Source organism: Terrapene carolina, unplaced genomic scaffold (assembly GCF_002925995.2).
Source record: "Terrapene carolina triunguis isolate 2854851 unplaced genomic scaffold, T_m_triunguis-2.0 Scaffold55, whole genome shotgun sequence".
Classification (NCBI taxonomy): domain Eukaryota; kingdom Metazoa; phylum Chordata; order Testudines; family Emydidae; genus Terrapene; species Terrapene triunguis.
Window position 1 is genome coordinate 998466 of NW_020664406.1, and position 22790 is coordinate 1021255.

The 22790-nt window shown below is 44.3% G+C and overlaps 1 protein-coding gene across 1 annotated transcript in view; it reads right to left on the reverse strand.

The window, feature by feature from the left end:
• The window catches only part of LOC112118944 (PX domain-containing protein 1), a 35035-nt gene extending 23111 nt beyond the window's left edge, over positions 1–11924 (reverse strand). The window contains exon 1 of the mRNA XM_024217450.2: positions 11229–11924. Within this exon, the coding sequence (XP_024073218.2) occupies positions 11229–11484 (256 nt within the window). The 5' untranslated portion in view covers positions 11485–11924. The remainder of the gene's footprint in view (positions 1–11228) is intronic.
• Between the last annotated feature and the right edge of the window lie 10866 nt (positions 11925–22790).

Here is a 22790-nt window from a genome sequence, read left to right on the forward strand (position 1 = left end):
GCATGAAAGGCAATTAGATCTTACAAATCTCCCCACCTGCAGGGCATGCATTAGCAGCCTCAGACTGGACTCAGAAAAAGATAAGACAGTCTACAGTTGTTATTGCCACCCTTCCTCCCCATTTCTGCACAGAATTATACAGGATCTGCAGGGATGATACAAGAACAAAGGGACATTCAATGACATTAAAAGGTGGGAAATTCAAAACAGATAAAAGGAAATACATTTTCACACAAGGAGCAATTAAGCTGTGAAACTGATTGTTATAGGAAATAATTGAGGCCAAGAACATGGCAAGATTTAAAAAAAAAGAGGGGGGAGGCTGGGTATTTATATGGATAACCAAAAATAGCCAGAGTTGTTATAATTAAAGATAATAAAAATGTTGGAAGGGATATTAAACTTCATGCTTCAGGGTTTAAGCTAATCTCTAATTATTAGAGATCAGGAATGAAACCTATGTGCAGGGCAGATTATCCCACATCGGCCTACTGCGGATTTTTTACACCATCCACTGAAGCAGCTGGTTCTGGCCACGGTTGCAGACAGGATACTGGACTAAATGGACAGCTGGTCCGATCCAGTGTGGCAAATCCTATGTCAGGGGTTCTCGCAACAAATTTTTTAGTGGCCTCTGAGTGCAGCCACCAACTCTCACTGCTGGCCACACTGACACTTTTTTCTTAAAATACTTAATTAACTTTAGGAAAAACAATTAAATATGCACAGATTCACATCCAAATCATTGTAATATATATTTGTGGGTTTTTTTGGCAGACTCAATAACAAAAATAATGTGGCCTCCCCCTTCGCCACCCCTCCCCATCCAGGGCTTAGCGCAGGGATCTCAAACTCAATTTACCTTAGGGCCAGTGCCAGTCCGCAAATCCTCCCAGTGGGCCAATGTCACTCACACTGCCCAGAACCCGCCCCCCAAAAACTCTGCCCCGCCAAAAAAACTCCATCCCCCACCTGCCTAAGGCTCTGGGAGGGAGTTTGGGTGGGGCAGGAGGTCTGGGGTAGGAGATTGGGGTGCAGGCTCTGGGAGGGAGTTTGGGTGCAGAAGGGGTGAGAGGTTGGGCTCTGGGAGGGAGTTTGGGTGGGGGAGAGGGTCTGGGGTGCAGGCTCTGGGATGGAGTTTGGAGGCTGGGGTGTGTGTGGGGAGGGGGTGCATGCTCTGGGAGGGAGTTTGGGTGTTGGAGGGGGTGTGTGGGAAGAGGAAGGGGGTGCAGGCTCTGGGAGGGAGTTGGGGCAGGAGGGGGTATGTGGGGAGGGGGTGGGGGTGCAGGCTCTGGGAGGGGGTCAGAGGGTGCGGCGCTTACCTGGGGCTCAAGGCGGGGCAGTCCAGGGGGCCGCCATGCGCTTCTGCCCCCAGGCACCGCCCCCGCAGCATCCCATTGGCCGCAGGGGCGCTCGGGGCGGGGGCAGCGCATGGAGGAACAGCCCCACCCCGCCCCTGGGCCACAGGGAGGATCCAGCAGCCACTGGAGCAAGCAGGCAGACTCCGCTCAGCTCTGCTGCGCTGCCGGGACCCCTGAGGTGGGAGCTTCCGGGGGTGGCAGGTGGGGCCAAGGGAGACACCCGGTTCCAAAACTGCTGGAGCCCCGCGGGCCACATTGGGGAGGCTCGCGGGCACCGGGAATTTGAGACCCCTGGCTTAGCGGGTCCTGGGGCTTGCTGTGAATATTTGTATATTTGTTAATATCACAGCACACTTAGTAGCTACCTGGGTGATAAGTGATATTAATAAATAGACAAGTATCACTTTTCACAGATAGCTAGTAAGTCTGCTGTGAAGTGATACTTGCACGTTCGTTAATTTCATTTTTTTTTTAGCAAGCCCCAGGACCCATTAACTCCTGGATGGGGGGGGGGCGAAGAGGGAGGCAGCAGAGGCCAGAGGTGATGGTGGGTCAAGAACTCCATTGCTCCTGCAGCGTTGTGCTCCACCTCTTTCCAGAGGCGGTGCAGGGCGGCGCATACATGAGCAACAAGGAGGGAGGAGGAGAGGCCGATGCTTCCCCCTCCCCCATCACCACCCAGGAGGCTGTCATGGCCACACAAAAAGCCCCTGGTGGCCGCATGCAGCCACAATGGCTGCATTTGAAAAACGTTGTCCTAAATTCTTATGAGAGCAGCACCTCCCCTGTGATACCTCGTCTTCAATTCTGCCACACTATCCATGCAGGGGGCTGGGGACGGCGTCACAAAGGCAGCACTCTTCCCCGCTATCCTCAGGGGGCTGGGGAAATCCACACATGGAGGGTTCAGTCCATGCATTAATTCTGGAGAGAATAATCCAGGTTTTAGAGGTCACCTTTGCGCTCCAAGGGTTTCGTTTTCATGTGATGTCACCAACATTGCTCATTCTGGGGGTGTTTCTCGGGGAGAAGCTGGCAAGCTGTGCTGGGGGCTGGATGTTGGCAGTGTGAAAAAAACCATTGTTTTAAATTGGTTACATTCTGAACAGAGCTCTTGCTTGGGGGCATTTAGGGCCAGATTTGTAAAGGTATTTAGCATTATGCAGTGAGAATTAGGTCCTTAGTGAGATTTTCAAAATGTTCATCTTTAGGCAGATAAATACCTGTAAAAATCTGGGCCTTAGTGCACAAATTTAATCCTGATACAACAGGCTTCTTATTTTAAGATCTATAGCTCAGACTATGCAGAGGTAAGTTACAGCACCTAGCAGTATTCCTTTCAAACAACAGCCTGACAAATTCCCCAAAACAGGAATTCAAGAGTAAAAAAGGTTGTTTTTTTTATTTCATTCTATATTTAACTTAACTGTTTGTGCACACATACACAGCCCAAGGAGGTTAAAGGCAGAGAACTCTGGTCTCTCAACTCACTGGCTTTTTACATACATTCATACCAACATTACCATTTATTATGATAGCGCCTACAAACACCAGTCTAGGTGTTCAGGACTTTACTGTCACAAGCAAAGAGAACAGTCCCAGCCCCGGTGATCTTGCAGACAGGGTGTCAGATAAGACACATGGTATAAGACACAACACAAAAGACAAAATGAAGTGAGGGAAAAGTGATGGGAGGAAGAGGAAATGAAATGAACTGAGTTTGGCATTAAAATGGAAGTCTCTGCTATCACTTTTAGCACTGAATTCATACAGACTCAGAAACTCAGCATGGAACATGGACCAAAAAACCCCCAAACTGACTAATGTTATTAATTCATCATGTACTCCAGATTTTTGGATGGCTTTGTTATGAAACCAGCAAGTTTTATTCATCTTATAACATTACAGATGAACCATTCATTTTTGCCATCACTGGACCACACTGTTGAATGATTTGGTGAACATCAGCTGGTTTCAATGGATTTACCTATAACCAAGTAAAACTTGTAAAGGAGACTGAGGAGCAAATGAAAAAATGTGTCCTTTCACTGAAAGGTCCTTAAGCAATGGTATGCAATCAATGCCATCCTGGAAGAGCTGAATCTAAAGGCCATTAAGGCAAATAAAAAAACTGAATTTCAGTCAGACTACATTGCTAGAAGCCTGAAAATGAAGATCTGTTCTCTTTTGTCCACCAGACTGAAGTTCTGAACAAACTCTGTTAATGAACTATTGACATTGTCAACAGTGAAATGGGGCACAATAGATGCAGTGTATTTATCCGTATTGTCACAGTACTGTAACAGCTGCTGTCTTTGGAAACTGCTAAATTGCCTCAGTAGAGTTCCCTTCACACATATATTAAACTCCCAGATGGTCTTGTAAACGGTGTATAAGAGAGCACACATAACACAGTAGGTTACGGGTACAGAAAGTGCAGCAAAATGTGACAGTCTTCTAGTGTGTGTAATCCAGATTATGCAGCCCTCAGTCCTTCCTGGTGCACTGCAGATGTGACACAGAAGCAGCTGAGCATCTCTTTCCCATTCACTGATGTAACAGGGGAGGAAGGCAGAGATGATCCAGCATGAAACAGAAGTTGTGTGTCAGGAGATAATGTGGAGGATGATGGGAGAGCTCTGATGTGCCACAGATAATTAATTATCAGTGACACCAACATTCTCGTGAAGGACAGAGAAAAACGTGAAGAGAAAGAGAGGAAACAGAAAGTAGGCCAAGCAAAGTGAGACATGAGGGGGATAAATGGCCTGGGAAAGACTGACAAAGAAAGGAAGAGAAAAATCAGACTAGATGGGACAGGAGTGGGGGAGGAAGCAGCCGTAAGACAAACAGTCTGAAAAGAGAAATACAGCAGAACAGCACTATGAGACAGAAGAGATTGTGTGTACTGAGACTGTGTGTGTAGGTTCAGCAGAGGTGAAAGTAAGTTGGTACGGTCCAGTACAGGCCGGCGATTTAAATGGCCTGGGGCTCCCGGCAGCGGCCGGAACTCCAGGCCCTTTAAATTGCCACCAGAGCCCTGCTGCTGGAGCCCCCGGGTAGCAGAGGTGGCTGGGAGCCTCGGAGCTCTGTTGGCAATTTAAAGCCCCCGCTTTTTTTCCAGTTGAGGCCACACACCCTGCTCAGGACTCTGGCGTACTGGTAAGTCCTTTAAGTTACTTTCATCCCTGAGGTTCAGGCGCTACACACAGCCATAATGTGAATGACCATTCTGGCAGTGCATTTGAGCTTTCATGATTACCGTCCATGTTTATAAATACTAGGATCAAATTCTGAAGTCCGTGAGAGCAGAGTTTCTGGAAGCAGAATTTGGCCCTAGGAAAACAGCACTAGAGTGTATAAAAGTGTTATAGTTTCACTCCATTAGAATTCCCAGAAAACACATAATCACTCAAAAGGACAAATTTATCACTGGCTTCAGTGGGATTGTGCTTAGGAGATAAAATTTAGATTGATCAAGAAGCACTAGGGCAGGGATCTGCAACCTTTGGCACGCGGCCCACCAGGGTAAGCCCCTGGCGGGCCGGACCGATTTGTTTACTTGCCGCATCCGCAGGTTCGGCCGATCGCGGCTCCCACTGGCCGCGGTTCGCCGCTCCAGAACCAATGGGGGCTGCGGGAAGCAGCGCAGGCCGAGGGATGTGCTGGCTGCCACTTTCCCCCACCCCCATTGGCCTGGGACGGCGAATCGCGGCCAGTGGGAGCCTCGATCGGCCAAACCTGTGGACGCAGCAGGTAAACAAACTGACCCGGCCCACCAGGGGGCTTACCCTGGCGTGCCGCGGGCCAAAAGTTGCCAATCCCTGCACTAGGGGCTGGCTCCTGCACTTGCTGAATTCAGTGGGAGGTTTGCCTTTGACTTAATGGGTGAAGGATCGTGCTTGAAGAAAAGCCTCTAACTACTCAATATTATTTTGCGGGCAGTAGCCACTTCTCGTTCATTCTATGCCAGATTTGTACCTCATTTTCTCTATTTTACTTTATTAATTTGATCTACTGCAATTATTTCTGGATCTCTTTAGAGTGAATTGATCAATTTTATGTCAGCGCCCTAATCCTTTTTGCTGTCTTCCTCACCAATTTTTACAGAGGAGGTAATTTTGAATAGATGTAAGCAGAGTGTAGAGTGGTAATGACTAGAATTGTAAAGTACTGTGTATGTCTGTGAATGATAAGACTGGATTTATTGAGCCAGTCTGTACTTTTATATTGTGTTGTTTGTGCAGGCGCTTAGAGTAAGGGATAGGCACACTTCAGACACCCAGAGAAAATACTATGAAGATTCTGGTGATATCATAATGAATCATGAGAATGAAGATTCTCTGTCATTATAAGAACAGGAATCTGATTGGAAGACAAAATTTATGACCCTACAGAGAGTGGCAAACAGAACAGAAACAGACTTGTTAGCCAGCTTACTATTTATGTGTAAGAAAAATATTTTAGAAAAGCATCACTGTAATAAGGAGTACAGTTGTCCTAGGGTAGGTCTACACTTACCCGGTAGTTCGGTGGCAAGCAAATCGAACTTCTGGGTTCGACTTATCGCGTCTTGTCTGGACGCAATAAGTCGAACCCGGAAGTGCTCGCCGTCGACTGCGGTACTCCAGCTCGACGAGAGGAGTACACGAAGTCGACGGGGGAGCCTGCCTGCCGCGTCTGGACGGAGGTAAGTTCGAACTAAGGTACTTCGAACTTCAGCTACGTTATTCACGTAGCTGAAGTTGCGTATCTTAGTTCGAATTGTGGGGTTAGTGTAGACCTGCCCTTAGACACTCACACCTCATGTTGATGAGCGTACTTGGCCTTTAGCCTCATTATGCATTCCAGATGGCCAGGTATCAAGTATACTTTCCCATGAAGTCTTATTGCTTATACTGTGTATACTACTTGTACTATAGTACAGATTGTACGAGATTGATACCCTCCCCACTCCCTATATAGAAAGGGGGAGGTGATCAGCTATCTCCATAGCAGCATTCCTCTCCCTCCCTGCACACACTTTCTCTGGAACTACCAGGGCATGTGAAATGAAATAAAGCTGGCGGCTAATAAAATGTGATACACCCTCTAATCCCTCTGGTGAGAATGCCCCTGTCCTGGCACAGTTGTAATCAGGGGAGACCATGCCAATGCAATTCCACTGGAACATGTAATCAGTGGTTCTCAAACTTTTGTACTGGTGACCCCTTTCACATAGCAAGCCTCTGAGTGCGACCCCCCTTATCAATTAAAAACACTTTTTAATATATTTAACACCATTATAAATGCTGGAGGCAAAGCAGGGTTTGGGGTAGAGGCTGACAGCTCGCGACCCCCCAATGTAATAACCTCGTGACCCCCTGAGGGGTCCTGACACCCAGTTTGAGAATCCCTGATGTAGATGGTCTTGTGCCCTTGGTGGATCTTGTGAGCCTTATGGACCAGACCCTGCCTTACTTCTGTTGATGGAGGAGAACCATCCCCCTGTCTTCCACACAACAGAAGAATACAGACGAAACTGCATGAGAGGAATCTGATTAAATTCCCTGCTTCCTATGCAGATACCACACCACCTACGGGTACAACATGGCTCATAAAGTCTGATCTTTGCAAGATTCTGATAACCCTCCATTCACATTAAAGTGGCAGGAACATTTATGTTTTCATGGAAACTCTGGTCTAAAGGAATACAAATTAATACTACTCTCTATTTGCTTTTTCAGTCAGAATTTTTGCTGGGTGTGCTGGTACCCACCCCCATTAGGGCACAAAGTCACTGGAAAAGTTAAGGTATATGAATACAGCAGCTCAGGGCCTTGAGCACCACTAGGAAGGGCTCAGGATCCTGCAAGAGGACTCTAAGGGCTGGTCTACACCCAGCCGCTAGTTCGGCGGCTGGGGATCGAAGTTCCGGGTTCGACTTATCGCGTCTGGTCTGGACGCGATAAGTCGAACCAGGAAGTGCTCGCCGTCGACTGCGGTACTCCAGCTCAGCGAGAGGAGTACCGTGGAGTCGACGGGGAGCCTGCCTGCCGCGTGTGGACCGCGTCTGAACCGCGGTAAGTTCGAACTAAGGTATGTCGAATTCAGCTACGTTATTAACGTAGCTGAATTTGCGTACCTTAGTTCGAATTGGGGGGTTAGTGTGGACCAGGCCTAAGTTTATAGAAACTTATAGTGATCTTAGTTTAATGCAGTGACTTAATTCCTTCAGTATGGGTATTAGCACAGGGCTCAAGCCTTAAAATACTTATGCAAATAGTTCTTACTCTTATAAAGAAACCAACTGACTTCAATGGAACTATCTGCATAATGAATGTCTGCTCACATGAAATAGGGGGTTTGCAGGTCCAAATGCTGCAAAGTTCATAATGAAAAGCAGGTTTGGTGTAATATTATAGCCTGACCCCCCAATGAGAGGAGACCTCCCAACAGCATGTACCGTGGTACCAAGCACATGATCAAGACTTTCTAGGGAATCCTTGTTGCAGTATAGAAGCATGCATTTATACCAGGTCAGTTCATTTGCACAGATGCCCTTTGCAAGGGTCAATGATATTTCTTCAGACTGAAATAGATTTACATGTAACAAACTTCAGAAGGCAAAACACTGAGCCTTGGGCTACACTTCAAATTTGTGTCAGTATAACTACGTTGCTCAGGGGTGTGGATTTTCCTGTCAATATAGCTACCACCTCTTGAGGAAGTGGAGTGCCTATGCCAACGGGAGAAGCTCTCCCATCAGCATAGGCAGCGACTTCACTAAGCGCTACAGCAGGGCAGCTCCACCTGTGCTGCTGCAGATCTGTAAGTGTGGACAAGCCCTGAGCTGCAGAACTCCAATCTCAAAACAAGCCACAATTAGCTTGCAATTCCCTCTTAAAGATTTAAAATATGTATTTCTCCATTATTCTCCCCACCTCTTTTTTTAGTATTCCTAGTGCAACAGTGGCCAATATGGGTCTGTTTTTTTCCCATTACCTTATTTTTGCATAAGCATCATTAATGCTGTACAGTTCTGGAAATAGTGGATTTGGGAGGGGGGGGAGGGAGGGTGTCACTAAAATTTGCTGTTACTGCGCAACAAGGAACATACCAGCACAGAATGTTAGCTTTGTTTTGAACCCACAAGTATTTATAGTCCCACAAAAGGAGTGGTCTACCATCTCTTTCTAAAATTTCTGCAACTGAAAAGTGGACATTTTTTTAAGCCTACAAATTAATAACCATTTTTAAGATCAAACTATTTTAGCTCAAATTTTAGGTGTCTGCTACTTGAAAATATCCCTTAACTTTTATATAACGTAGTTTGACAAAGTGTATATAAATGATAGGATAATCTAATTCTTCTGATGCTACTTAAATGTATCTACGGTAACCAGAAGTACTTCCAATTCCTGCTATGCAATGCAAATTTGACTAACAATGCTTTCACTGCTTCCATAAAGATTAAAGATGCAAATAATACTCTGCCTGGCACTTTTAGAAAAGCTAGGATCAACAATGTATCTGACTCAGTGCTAATGCCTAGAAACGGTGTGACTTTCTACTGGGTTAAGTATATTGAAATTTATGGAAAAAGTGATTCTTCTTTAAAATGCTACATGCAGAAACCTGAGATCCAAAAAGTGTATCTAAAATGGGGTCATACCCCCTATGTGTACCAAACACATTATAAAATCCCCTGCTTATATCCAAAGCATCATTTAAAGAAGATTTGACTGTATGTGTGGCCAGACATGCACAAGTTCTGGTGAATAAATATGAAATACAGACTGTACAGAGAAATGCAGTGATACCTCATTACCGCAAAGTCATTTTTCACAGAATTTCATTTTAAGAAGTGGGTTCACTGTAACTGGAATTATCAGCTACATACTGCAAATACTCAGAAACAATTCAGGACTTTGATTCCATCACATTCACGTTTCACTGTAAATAGTTTCCATCATTTGCCAAAGAAAGTACAGTTCTTGAGATTTAAAATATCTTAACCCCCCAAGTCATAGAATTGTCAGCATTAAAAATAATGTAGGGAGATAGAAGCTCCCAATGACTGTAGTATTAGGGCTTAATTCTTCCACCCCCTCCTCATGCACGTCATTCACTGTGGAAGCCTACTGAAATCAGGATGACAATTTATCTGGGAAAGATTACTCACAGAAGTGAGGGCTGCAGGACCTAGGCCTTGCACAGAAATTAAATCTCCTAATGTGCTAAGGAGGTTTACTCTTCCCTGACTATTCAAAAGTTATAGTTCATGCTACGTGGGACGATCAAGTAGGGGCATCAGCATTCCAGTGTGAGTGAAAAAGCACAAATGGGGCCTCTGAAACATGTAATTAAGGCCTAATATTTTGCAAGAGTGGTCACTGATTTGAAGGGCCTCACTTGATACAACTAGGGCCTGGTTTTTAGAGGTGTTGAGTACTCACAGCTCCAACTCAAGTCAATAGGGCCTATAGGTGCTCAGCACCACTGAAAATCGGGCCCAAAGTATGTTAAATTGAGTGCCCAAATCATTAGGCCTTAGACTTGGCAGCCAGCTCAAGGGTTTTCAGCTTTTACACAGCAAGGTTCCCCAGTTGACTGCAGGGGGCACTCAGTGCCAAGACTGTCAGGAAGCATGCCTTCCTCTCTCAGTGTCAGCTGAGAAAGGATGAGGAGGGGAAACAAGATGAACTAAAATGAGCAACTCTACATTTTCAGAAACTGAAAGAGAAGCAATTTCCCATAAACCTAGAATACAGCACAGGGGAGGAATCAGGAGGAAACAGGCAGGGGAGAAGAAGAATATATTCCAGATATTTTTAACAGGACAAAATGACAACACAAATAGATGGAGACCTGGCAGGAGTAAAGAAAGCAGGAGGCTTGAGTGACTGACAGAGCCTGGAAGACATATTTCACTTTGAATTACTCTAGAAAAAATGATTTTTTAACCACCTTAGCTTGGGGAAAACTCTCTGATGCTACCTCCAACCTCAAGGACCATGTCTTTTCTCACACAGGTGAGAGAATCAGAAGTAACTCCATTGAAGTCAGTAGAACTACACTGGTACAAAGGAGCAGAGAATCAAGCCTCAGAATTTAACTCTCCATCACCCTGCACTGGGGCTCAGCATAGGATGGTTAAAGAGAGCTAGCAGCAGCAAACTTCCATGTTATCATGGGAAAATATACACAAAGTCTGGACTTTTCCCCCTATTATTAGCCCTGTACGTCTGCTCTATCAACTGTGAAGAGCTACAGACTCCCATTTTCAACACAAGTGCTTCCCGCATACCACTCCCCCCCAAAAAGCCCCCGCATCCCTCAAAGTGTCTGGGGCAGGGGTGGGGAGGTGTTAAATCAGTGTGGATGGAGCAGTAAACATAGATTATGTCAATTAGGATCACTTGGACCAAGAGGGGGTGGGACAGTATTCTAAGAACCCTCTCTGCAATTACATCCACAGGGTGCATCCGAATTTGGGGCTTGTGCCTATGTGGAGCATGATGACTGAGTTCGATTTCCCAGCAATCTGGGCCAAACCTCTGACGCAAATTCTCTCCACTGCCTTGTATGAAGGGTTACCAGTCTGACTGAGCCAGGTGGTATTTCACAGGCACTGTACACGGCTGAAAGTTACACAGTGGAGAATCCAGCCCGTTATATGGCGTTTAACTCTTTCCTCCCCCACTCGTTCTGTAGCCTTTCAATCGCTCCAGGAAAGCGACTCAAACCCACACAGGCAACAACAGAGCCTGACTCTCCCCAGCAACTAAGTTACCTCTCCCCACCCTCTCCAGGGTGTACCTACATACACCCCAAGCCAGGAGCAGGGTCTTAGGCAATAGGAAGGAAGCCAGAAGCTGCCCAAACCTTGGAGCAGGGGGGACTGTGACAGCTCGGGGCGATCCTCCGGGAAAGAGTCCAGCAGCCTCTTGAAGAGGCGGCCCAGGTCCGAGTAGCTCCGGTGCAAGTAGAGAACGTTCCTGTCCGACCACTCGGTGCGGATCTCGAAGAACTCCTCCTCGTCCCCGCGCCGACTGATGATGAGCCTCCGGATGCCGTTCACCCAGCAGCCCCTCACGTACATGTTCACCAGAGAGGTGCCCTCAAACACGGCCGAGGCCATCCCGCCGCTGCCCGCACATACCCCGACGGGGAGCAGCCTCCTCCAGCTGCTGGGGAACCGAAGGGTGGCTGGGGGGAGAGTTGCAAATCAAGGGGGGTGCGATGCAACCCAGCCCGCAAAAAGCACGGGTTGAGTCTCCTCCTGCGCTGGAGGGAGGTCCCAGCCCTGCCCTCCGCCCACTGCAGCGGTGCTGCGTGTCACACGCCCGGCAGGCAGCGGCACGGCGGGGAGACCTCGACGGGCAGGAACTTTTCCCGACTTTCTTGCACTTTGCGCGGCGCCGGGCCGCAGCTTGGCCAAGGGGCCCGAGCTGCCCCCCGGGCTAGGAGGCAGCGCCCTTTGCAGTCCGATCCCGGGCACTCCCTGCACACGCAGCTCTTGCTTCGCCTTGGCTCTTTCCCCACGCAGCAGATCGAGGAGGCGCCTCCAGGCAGACACCCCTCCCGCCCCGCCGACTCCCTGCGCCCCGGGACTCCGCGCGGGGGAGGGTCGCGAGTTCCGCTCGGGCTCCGCTCCCCCGGCCTTGGCTTCCTCTCTCCGGATCCCGCGGGAGATGGATGGACAGCGGGGGCGGGATGCTGGGGCGGCTGGTAGGAGTCTCCCGGCGGCCGCTCCTCGGGGGCAGCGGAGAAGTTTTGTCTCTCTCGCGCGGCCCTGCAGCAGGCAGAGGCCGGGGCCCCCCTTTTGCCTTCTCTCGCAAAGGGACTAGGGCCGGGTTATCGCAACGCGATCGGGCGCGCTGCCCCCTCGCCCCGCCTGGGCGGCTGCTCTGCGCGCTCCGGCCGGGGCAGCTCCCTCCTGCTCGGTGGCGCTGCCGATCCCGGCACGCTGGGGAGGGGTCAGTGAAAAGCCCCGGCCAGCGGAGCCTCCTCCAGAGCTGCGCTTGCCAGGCTCCCTCCCCGCAGCAGCAGCTGAGAGCCCATAGCCAACGCCCGCCCCATCCTCAACGCCGAGCAGGGTCCCAGCCCAGGGACAGGGTCCTGCGCCTCGGGGTGATCTCACAGACAGCCACTGAGCGGACCAGAAATTTCTCTCCCTCCCACTGACCCTAGAAGTTTTTCTTCCAACCCCAGCGGCTGGGAAGAGACAGCTCCCCCCCGCCCCAGCCTCTGGCTGCTGCATTCGCGGCCTCTCAGCGCCCGCTTCTAGCCTGCACGTGGTTTTAAAGGCAGAACCCGCTGCTCTGGTGAGATGCCTTCCGCAGCAGGAGTGTCGGCGGCTCTCCGGGGGGGATTGGCTCGGAGATGAGTGCCTGCCATATCGAGCCTCCCCTTCCCACGCAATAACAACAAGGAGTCTGGTGGCACCTTAAAGACTAGCAGATTTATTTGGGCATAAGCTTTCCTGAGAAGTGAGGTTTTTACTCACGAAAGCTTATGCCCAAATAAATCTGTTAGTCTTTAAGGTGCCACCAGACTCCTTGTTGTTTTTGTAGATACAGACTAACACGGCTACCTCCTGATACTTCCCACGCAATATTAGCTAAAGCAGGACAGGAGGCTGGACTCGTGGTGTACTATTGAGGAAAGAGCGAGACTAGAAGCACATACGTGGTTCGGGCTTATAGAGGCAAAGCAGGGGGGAACCTAGCAAGCTCGCTGGTGACCGTGCTTTCCACCAATCTGGCTTTCCCTTTTTGCCCCTAAGGGCCAGCAGCACCCCCGACTGAGCCTGCAAAACCATTGCACGCGTTCTTGCAAACATACAGTACAGTTTGCTTCACCCCCACCCTAAGCAGATCCTCATTGAGGAGAAATCAATGCTGGGGCTGGATAGCATGGGTGTAAGGTCTATCAGTCAAGAGAGCTATCGGCCAGAACTAGAGAGATGCCTATTATAAGGGGGGGGGAATGTTGTTCTAGTTTGAAACACCTGTGAATCTGAACAGTAAGTGGTACTTCCTAGACCCAAAGTAAATGAAGGCACAAAACCGAAGTGTTTGGTTGGGGGTACCTGCACCTTGATGAAGAATTTTTGCTCTTTGGCGAGGGCGTTCTGCTCCCTTGCAGCTCACCAGCTCTGACAGAGCAGAACTGCAGTGAGGGAAGGGTGGGCACTTTCCCTGGACCCTACAGTGGCCAGAAGTGAGAGGGGTACGTTCTTTGGAAGACCTAAGGTTCCCACATTAACCTGCTACTGTACTCAGTAGCACATTAGAGCTGGTTTGCTGATGTGATAAACTCCTAAGGTTCCTCACACCAGGATTGCAGCCAACAAAGCAACAGCTGAGGAGGCAAGCAGAGGGCAGATACAAGGAGTTATCAGAGCTGTGGAACAGAAAACCTATAGGAAGAGGATAGCTACTCTGAGGGGATTGCAGCTGAATCAATGTTGTGGGGATGGTTGTGTAGCTTTTTCATATGAAAGGTACTGCACATTGCATTGTTGTTTACCTTTATTGCAGATATTGCTGAATTTTAAAACACTTTAAATTAAGAAAGGGTGAAAAAGATGGTTGACACGTTGTAAACTACATGAAGCCTTGAGTAAGCAAAACCCTCTCAATTTTCAACTTGTTGGTAGGAATTGCTGATAAGTCACTAAAACATTCTGATGCTTCAAGACACACAACAGAAGAATTTTAATCCTTTTCCCAGGGACACACACATAAACTGCCCACACTCTATTGACTCAATTTCTTTATCAGCACAGCTGTGTTGAATCCATTCTACAGCACAATAGAAAGTCAGAGAAAAGAGCAAACCACATTCACAAAATGAACCATATTTCCCCAAGTTACTTTTCATTATAGATCATATTGAATTTTTTAAAAATCTGGACTAATGATACCCAAGTCCCTTAAGATTGAACTGGATCCTGCCCCAGTCAAACTAAATAGCCAACAAACTGACCTCAGTAAAAAAGCAGGATTGAGCCTAAGTCTGACAAATAAAAGTAAACCAAATAAGCAACTCAGCAATCTACATAAAAATTTCACACATTGCTACCACAGCAGACAGTGCAGTGTGTGGTAAAGGCCCACCCACTTCTCCTTGGCTCTCCACAAAAAGATTCCATATCACTGACAGACAAGACCTCTCTTCTGTATTCGTTATTAGCTGTTAGGAATAGTCAATGTGTTTTCAAGGAAAAGGGATTGATGTGAACTTTTGTACTCAGGGAAGAACTTAACACAGTTCTTTTTGTTATAAGGGGGCTTTTGTAATCTCTTCTCTTGTTCCAGTACATGGTGGTCTCCCAAGTTCTTCAATGTAAAAACAAAACAAGAAGAGAAGGCATTTTATTTTCTAACTGTTGCTGTGGTAACCCAAGAAAAAAACCTCACCACATATCCTAAGGAAGTGAAGGCAACTGTGCATCGCACTCATTTTTAAGATGTCAGCCTTGTGTTGCTTCTAAATATAGCAGCTGAAGCACTTTTTGAACACTATTTGTTTAATTGTATTTTTTTTATTACAATACAGACTGGGACTGATTTTTGCCCCTTGCTGTGTTCCCCCAACTCCTGTTGAAATCAACTTGAAGGAGCCCTGTACCATACAGATTTTGAAATTCTCTTATATTTCAGGCCTGGTGCTGAGTGTCCTCATTCCCATGGGGCATTCAGCATCTCACAGGTTTCGGCCCTTTTGATTTTTCATTTGTACAATTCACTTTTCTCTCCTTCAGTTACACAGCCCCACCCCGCACACCCCTTCACAGTTTAATTAAAGTGCTCAAAGCAATTGAAAACATAAACTTCACAAGAAAACTTGTGTGCATGTTACTGCCTGCTTACGAAAAATGATCCAAAGCCAAAAAAAGTCATATTTAGGCATATATATTGTATACAAATACATCTTATTTTTAGAAGTGCTGAAAATGGGATTACTTGCATGCCTAAAATTAACTATGTACATAACTGTATGCAGGATCAGCCCCTTACACCTCCAGCGAGTGATTATATAGTATTGTACCAGAAAAAAAGTTACTTAATTCACTAAATACTAAGGCTGTCAAGCAATTAAAAAAATTAATCACAATTAATCACGTGATTAAAAAAATCACGATTAATCGCGCTGTTAAGCAATAATAGAATACCATTTATTTAAATATTCTTGGATGTTTTCTACATTTTCAAATATATTGATTTCAATTACAACACAGAATACAAAGTGTACAGCGCTCACTTTATAATTATTTTTGATTACAAGTATTTGCACTGTAAAAAAACAAAAAAAATAGTATTTTTCAATTCACCTAATACAAGTACTGTAGTGCAATCTCTTTATCATGAAAGTTGAACTTACAAATATAGAATTATGTACAAAAAATACATTAAAAAATAAAACAATGTAAAATTTTAGAGCCCGCAAGTCCACTCAGTCCTACATCTTGTTCAGCCAATCGCTCAACCAAGTTTGTTTACATTTGCAGGAGATAGTGTTGCCCACTTCTTGTTTACGTCACTTGAAAGTGAGAACAGGCAGTTCTCGTGGCACTGTTGTAGCCGGCGTCACAAGATGTTTACGTGCCAGATGTGCTAAAGATTCATATGTCCCTTCATGCTTCAACCACATGCGTCAGTGCTGATGATGGGTTCTGCTCGATAACAATCAGTAGTGGACTGACGCATGTTCATTTTCATTATCTGAGTCAGATGCCACCAGCCGAAAGTTGATTTTCTTTTTTGGTGGTTCGTGTTCTGTAGTTTCCGCATCGGAGTGTTGCTCTTTTAAGATTTCTGAAAGCATGCTCCAAACCTCATCCCTCTCAGATTTTGGAAGGCACTTCAGATTCCTACACCATGGATGAAGTGCTGTAGCTATTTTTAGAAATCTCACATTGGTACCACCTTTGCGTTTTGTCAAATCTGCAGTGAAAGTGTTCTTAAAATGAATAATATGTGTTGGGTCATCATCCGAGACTGCTATAACATGAAATATATGGCAGAATGTGGGTAAAACAAAGCAGGGGTCATACAATTCTCCCCCGAGGAGTTCAGTCACAAATGTAATTAACACATTATTTTTTTACCAGTATCATCAGCGTGGAAGCATGTCCTCTAGAATGGTGGCCAAAGCATGAAGGGGCATACAAATGTTTAGCATATGTAGCACGTAAAGACCTTGCAATGCCAGCTACAAAAGTGCCATGCAAATACCTGTTCTCACTTTCTGGTGATATTGTAAATAAGAAGAGGGCAGCATTATTTCCTATAAATGTAAACAAACTTGTTTGTCTTAGCGATTGGCTGAACAAGAAGTAGGACTGAGTGGACTTGTAGGCTCTGAAGTTTTACATTGTTTTGTTTTTGAGTGCAGTTATGTAACAAAAAAAACCCTACATTTGTAAGTTGCACTTTCATGACAAAGAGATTGCACTACAATACTTGTATGAGGTGAATTGAAAAATACTATTTCTTTTGTTTATCATTTTTGCAATATTTATAATAATAATAATATACACTTTGATTTCAATTACAACACAGAATACAATATATATGAAAATGTAGAAAAACATCCAAAATATTGAATACATTTCAATTGATATACTATTGTTTAACACTGCGATTAATTTTTTTCGAGTTAATCACGTGAGTTAACTGCGATTAATCGACAGCCCTACTAAATATAAAAGAGACATGACTTAAGTATAAACTGTGGTGTAGCTTTAAAACTGAATTGATTGTTTCTTTAGATGAAAGATTACTTCATAATAATCAGATGTTGTTTGCATCCATAAAAATTTAGTGGAAAAATGCTCTCACACAAAAAAATTATTTGCAGTAGAACAGCAGTATGTCTAGGAGGAAAGTAGGTCAGCACCTTGGGCCATAAAATGGATTTGCAATAAGCATGTATAACCACAAGGGATGTGCATCTTGCAAATGAAAATGATTGTTCCATTTGTTTTTTCATACTTTTGTTTTCTGCTATTCAATTTGCATGGATAGTGCACTTTTTAAAAGTAAATAAAGGGTGGTTATTTGCATTCATTTAGTTCATTTGTATGCAGCATAATAACAGTCAGTGGAGAAACATCTATGACACAGTAGAGAACTGGAAATATGTATCTGCTTTTGTTTTTGTTTTTTTTTAAAGGAAGGGCCTTTATTAAGACACATTTTTATCCTTTTCCTGATAAGTGGCTTTTTATATGACTTGTGTAGGATGGTTATTATCCATATTTAAGGGAGGAGAGATTGTTTTGGTGGCACATAGATTCCTTAGCAAATAAAGATGCCATGTGAGTGTGTATTTTATGCTATGAGGTTTTTGAAGTGATCTGATTGTCTTGTTACGATCATATTTCTTAAATACATGCCAGCTCCCAGCCACTTAAATTCTTTAGCTTTGTGCCTCAGAGTTTTTCAGCCTAGCAAACCATAACTTTCACTAACACGTGATATTAAAGAAAGGAATGCTTTCCAGCAGGAATGAAATCAGCTAAAAATACATGCTCAGTGCCTATAGTCTGTTTCTCTGCTTGCTGAAATAACCCAAACCCTGTAAAGCCTACCTTTGTGTAAACCTGACATCCAATTCTTAGACTGAAGCACACACAAAAATTAATGTACATAAGGTGTCAATCTCAGAACTTTGTTCTATAGTATTATTGTGACCTGTTCCATAATAGCATATATAATATGCAATAAAGACACAAATAGAGGAGAGATAGAGGGTTCTACAATAAGAGATAACATAAAAGAATATTTTATCTACTTTTGCCATCTTCCTTCTTTTCTCTAAAGTTAAACACTTTGAAATCCAGGTTACCCACAGGATGAAACTTGTTCATGCAAACATTTGATGAATAAAATGTTCACTATAATAAACAGTTCAACAATATTCTAGTGATAATTAATTTCTTTATTTCCCTTCATAAACATAATGACCTGGTTTTAACAGGTTTTCACAGGCAGCACAGCCGGTAGGAGAGAAGTTGGAGTCTATTGCTACTATGAGAATCTTGAAAGCAGGTTGCTCTCCAGCCTTATATCTGGAGCATGTACCAGTGGCTGGGCAATGGGACTTAGACTCAGGAGGCCTTGGTTCTAATCCGGGTTGTGTTGCTGGGTGACCTCAGGCATGTAATTTCACTACTCTGTGCCTCAGTTTCCTCATCTTGTAAAATGGGGATAATGATACTTTGTTAAACATTTGGAAAGCTAAGAGATAAATGTCAATGAATAGCTATTGCAATTAGCACTAAATAACAGACATAATTAAAAAATTTAAAGGGAAAAAAAAGAAGAAAGAAATTGACCTGATGATGCAGCAACCCAGCACCCAGGCCCATGAGGTCACCTGACAGGAGATATTTAGCACCTTGCAGGTTCCTTCCTAAAGTAGCAAGATGGCCAATCCAGATGCCATGGATGAAGAACCAGGTGGAATTTACAGGCCTGGGCTGGCTGGGTTTTTAAATGGAGGAGGTAAAAGACTTAGAGGGGAAAGCTAGTTGCTGGTTGCATTGTTCTGCTCTTTTGCCAGTGGTATTGGAATAAATGAACTGTATTCACTTATTTCTCCTGTTCAAGAATCTCAGTCTTGAAAAGCAGTGGGGGTAGAAACTTTATTCACTTACATAGAAAGTAAAGAGAAGATAATGAGTTTTAAACAGCAACCCAAGCCCTGCTAACACCTGCAGACAACGTGGAGTGGGGGCTTCCATTCAATTCTTCCTTGTTAAATCCCTCCTATTAGAACTTATTTGCATCTATAATTCACAGTAACTCCTCATCTTTTAGTCTTCAGGGAATTGTTATTCCCATGACAAGATCTTTCCTCTGAAACCTTTTGGTGAAAGACAGCCCGGGATTAAACGGGCTGGTGACTGAAATATCCTTTCATGTTACTAAAGGGTGGTCTGTCCGATTGAGGGATGAATGCACAGCCAGAGCTCTGTTGGAATTCTGTATTCTTGCTGTGTTCTCCTATCACTCCTGCAGACTAGAGCTGGCTCTGATCCTGTGAGGTGCTGAGTGCCCTTAACTCCCACTGAAGTCAATGGGAGTGGAGGGCATGCCATACCCATGCAGCATTGGACTATTCATAATATAAATGTTGCACAAATGATTATTACACTTTATAGCATGTTTTCTGGGTAAAAACTGATTGAAAGAGTCCCTCCTTTCCCTCAGCATTGACAATGAATTTGATTTAATAGCAGAGCCTGAAATTCTTTCCATTAAAAAATGTATTATAAATGTTCAAGGATCTGTAACCACATTTGAAAGCTAGATATATTCATGCCAAAGGGTAAGCTAGCTTCATCTAGCTAAAGAACAATTGCTAGTTGAAACAATTTTACCCTTTATTAGCCCATACAAAAAAGGTTGTATACTAAGTATATCTTTAATGTGTTTCAGGCATACCAAAGTTTAGTAAAAACTGTGCCAAATCAACCTGCAGTATACTAAAAATATGGATGTAAAAATATGAAAGATGGACTGGGTATACATTATTCAGGTTCTCAGCCTAATATCTATTAATTTGGGCACAAAGATATACGTGCTGAAATTAAGCACAGTGTACAGTTATTTCTTTTGTGGCCTAATAATAACAACCTAGCTCTTATGTAGCACTTTTTATCAGTAGATCTCGAAGTGCTTTACAAAGGCAGACAAGTATTCTGATTTTACAGATTGGGAGGATGATGCACAGGCCAATGAAGTGACTTGTCTTAATATTGCACAAGAAAGAGCAGCTTGTATGTAAATTGAAATCTCTCAGCTATTTGGCAAGTAGAACTTTATAAAATTAAAAATCTTATTGTTTCAGAATGGAAACTACATTATTAATACACCTCTACCCCGATATAACGTGACCCGATATAACACGAATTTGGATATTACGCGGTAAAGCAGCGCTCCGGGGTGGAGGGGGAGGCTGCGCATTCCAGTGGATCAAAGCAAGTTCGGTATAACGCGGTTTCACCTATAACACCGTAAGATTTTTGGCTCCCGAGGACAGCGTTATATCGGGGTAGAGGTGTACCTGAAATTACTAAGATCAGTGTATGTGCAACTGTACTGTATCCATACCCTAAAGGAGAATTCATCTATCAATATAGTTCATTGACTTTGAGATTCAAAGCTGCTCTAGTTTCCTTCTAATTTTTCCTTTTCTAAGGAACAGTCTAAGCTAATATACTACAACTTGGAAAGTCAATGATTGCCCTGCGGGTCATTTTAGGGCTAGTGATGTTGAAACTGAAATAAATGTGATCTTTGCTTTCCCTCCACTACATTAGGGCCAGGATTAGCCTCTCTCTTTTAGGCCCTGAGCCTGCAAAAAGCATGTGCCTACATGCTTTGCTGGATCAGGATCAAACTGCTCAGCATGTTGCAAGATGAAACCCTTAAGTATTTGCACAGACCAAGAAAGCATTTCATAAAATGCAGTCCCCATGCACCCCAAACTCCCATTAACATCAATGGGAGCCTTGGGTATGAAAGAAATGCAGGATGGAATCCTTGGTGTGAAAAGCAATGGCTGCCAAATTGCACTGATGTGCATAACTGCATCTGCAATGTGTGGCTAGTCTACATTTACTACTTCAGCTACATCAAGTCAAAACATGCATAGATGATTTGATATGTCTGCATAGCATAATTATAGATGTAAACAATGACTGCCATTACAGATGCTAGAGCAATAAGCTAAGTAAATACATGAGGTATTTCAGTATAGTTGTAATATACATCAGGAATTAAGTTTGAGCCCATCACACCCTTGGTAGTTCAGTCTGTGCATGACAACCCAGTTGTCAGCTTTAATGAAACTTCCTCCATCTCCAGGATGAGCCACAGTCTCCCCCATTTTTAGTTATTTGGGTTTCAAAGCAGAGACCTTTACCGGAGAACAGGGTTTCAAGCCATGCTTTTGTTTTGGAGGTTCCTGAGAGTACAGCTGCTGAAAGATCAGGGTGGGAGTTCCATTACTTCTACTCCCTTCCCCCAAAACACACATGTACTGTTAATGTTCTTATTTAGTTTTATAGTCCCTTTCATGCCCTAGGAAGCCTTTCTGGGTTGTGGGGGAGGAGGGAATGAGTGAGATACAAATGAAGCATGAATAATACACAGAGCTATTTTCCTTTTTCTTCTGTATTGGTAAGTGTTCTATTTTTCTAACTCTTCCCAGGAGCAAGACAGAAACAATTCCTCTCTTATTTCCCACCCCATCCTTTTTTATTTTCCTTCCAGAAAGGGACTTGTAGTGAATCTCTGTTGTTACCTATTATGCTCTATTCCTCTGTGCTATTTAGCATCGCTGCTGTGTGCATGTATGTGGGTAGTTCTTTCATGTTATGTGTATAGACATTTCTTTTGGGGCTCTTTTAAGTCAATTACTATGTTGCCTTTATTAATTTTTTTCCCCAGGAGCCTGCCATATGGTTAAAGGATTATAATATTTTTGGTCTCTAATGTTCCCTTCCACCCCTTTTATTGTCACGTATATATGCAAAAGGTCATGACAGGTTGTGTAATATCTTTTTGTTTATTCACATGGGGCAAGATCCTGTGAGGTGCTGAGCACTCATTTCCCACTAACTTTCTATATCATGCATTTGTTATGAAACTAATAAAACACCTAAAATCTATTAGGGAATGCCGGGTGGATGCTCATTTGACCTGTAGAAAGCTGCTGCTTATTTCCTTAAGTGAAGCCAAGTAAGTTACTTCAACTAAGGGTTTAATTTGTGCCATAACTGAACACTACATAAGGCCATTACAAGATCTTGGGTAACTAAGTGAGCAATACACAATGGTTGCAATGAAGCTGAGCCTTGGAAAGAAGACAGTTTCCCCCATAGCTAATTTTTAAAAAGCCTTAGGGGCTGGTCCTATAGCTGTTCCATGCATGAACCTCAACAGGATTCAGCCCTTAGTTTACTTTAAAGACACCAGCACCTACCGCCAGTGGGAGTTGAATCACAGAATCTGCAGATTCTAACCCTTGGTTTGCTTTTGATTTTCCTTTTTACAAGCATCTATAGATTTGACTCATACATTACATATGATCATACCTAGTACACGTGAAGGTGGATTGCACAATTTGCCCTGTGGCTTCTTCTTTATTCTGAATTCCTCTTAGACAGCCACTCCCTGGAAATGGCAATTGCAAGACATGTTGATTCGAAGGTTTGTGTCTACAGTAGGGTTTTTTCCATAGCACTTCCCACTGTTGCTCCAGTTTTAGAGCTGCACTCGTGGTAGCAACAGTGATACATGTTGATATAGACAGGACTCCAGACATTCACCAGCATTTTAGATACTCTATCATCTAACCCTACTCAGATCTGATCTACACAACACAGTAGTTAAAATGCCTTGTCTATGATACCCAAAATTGGGC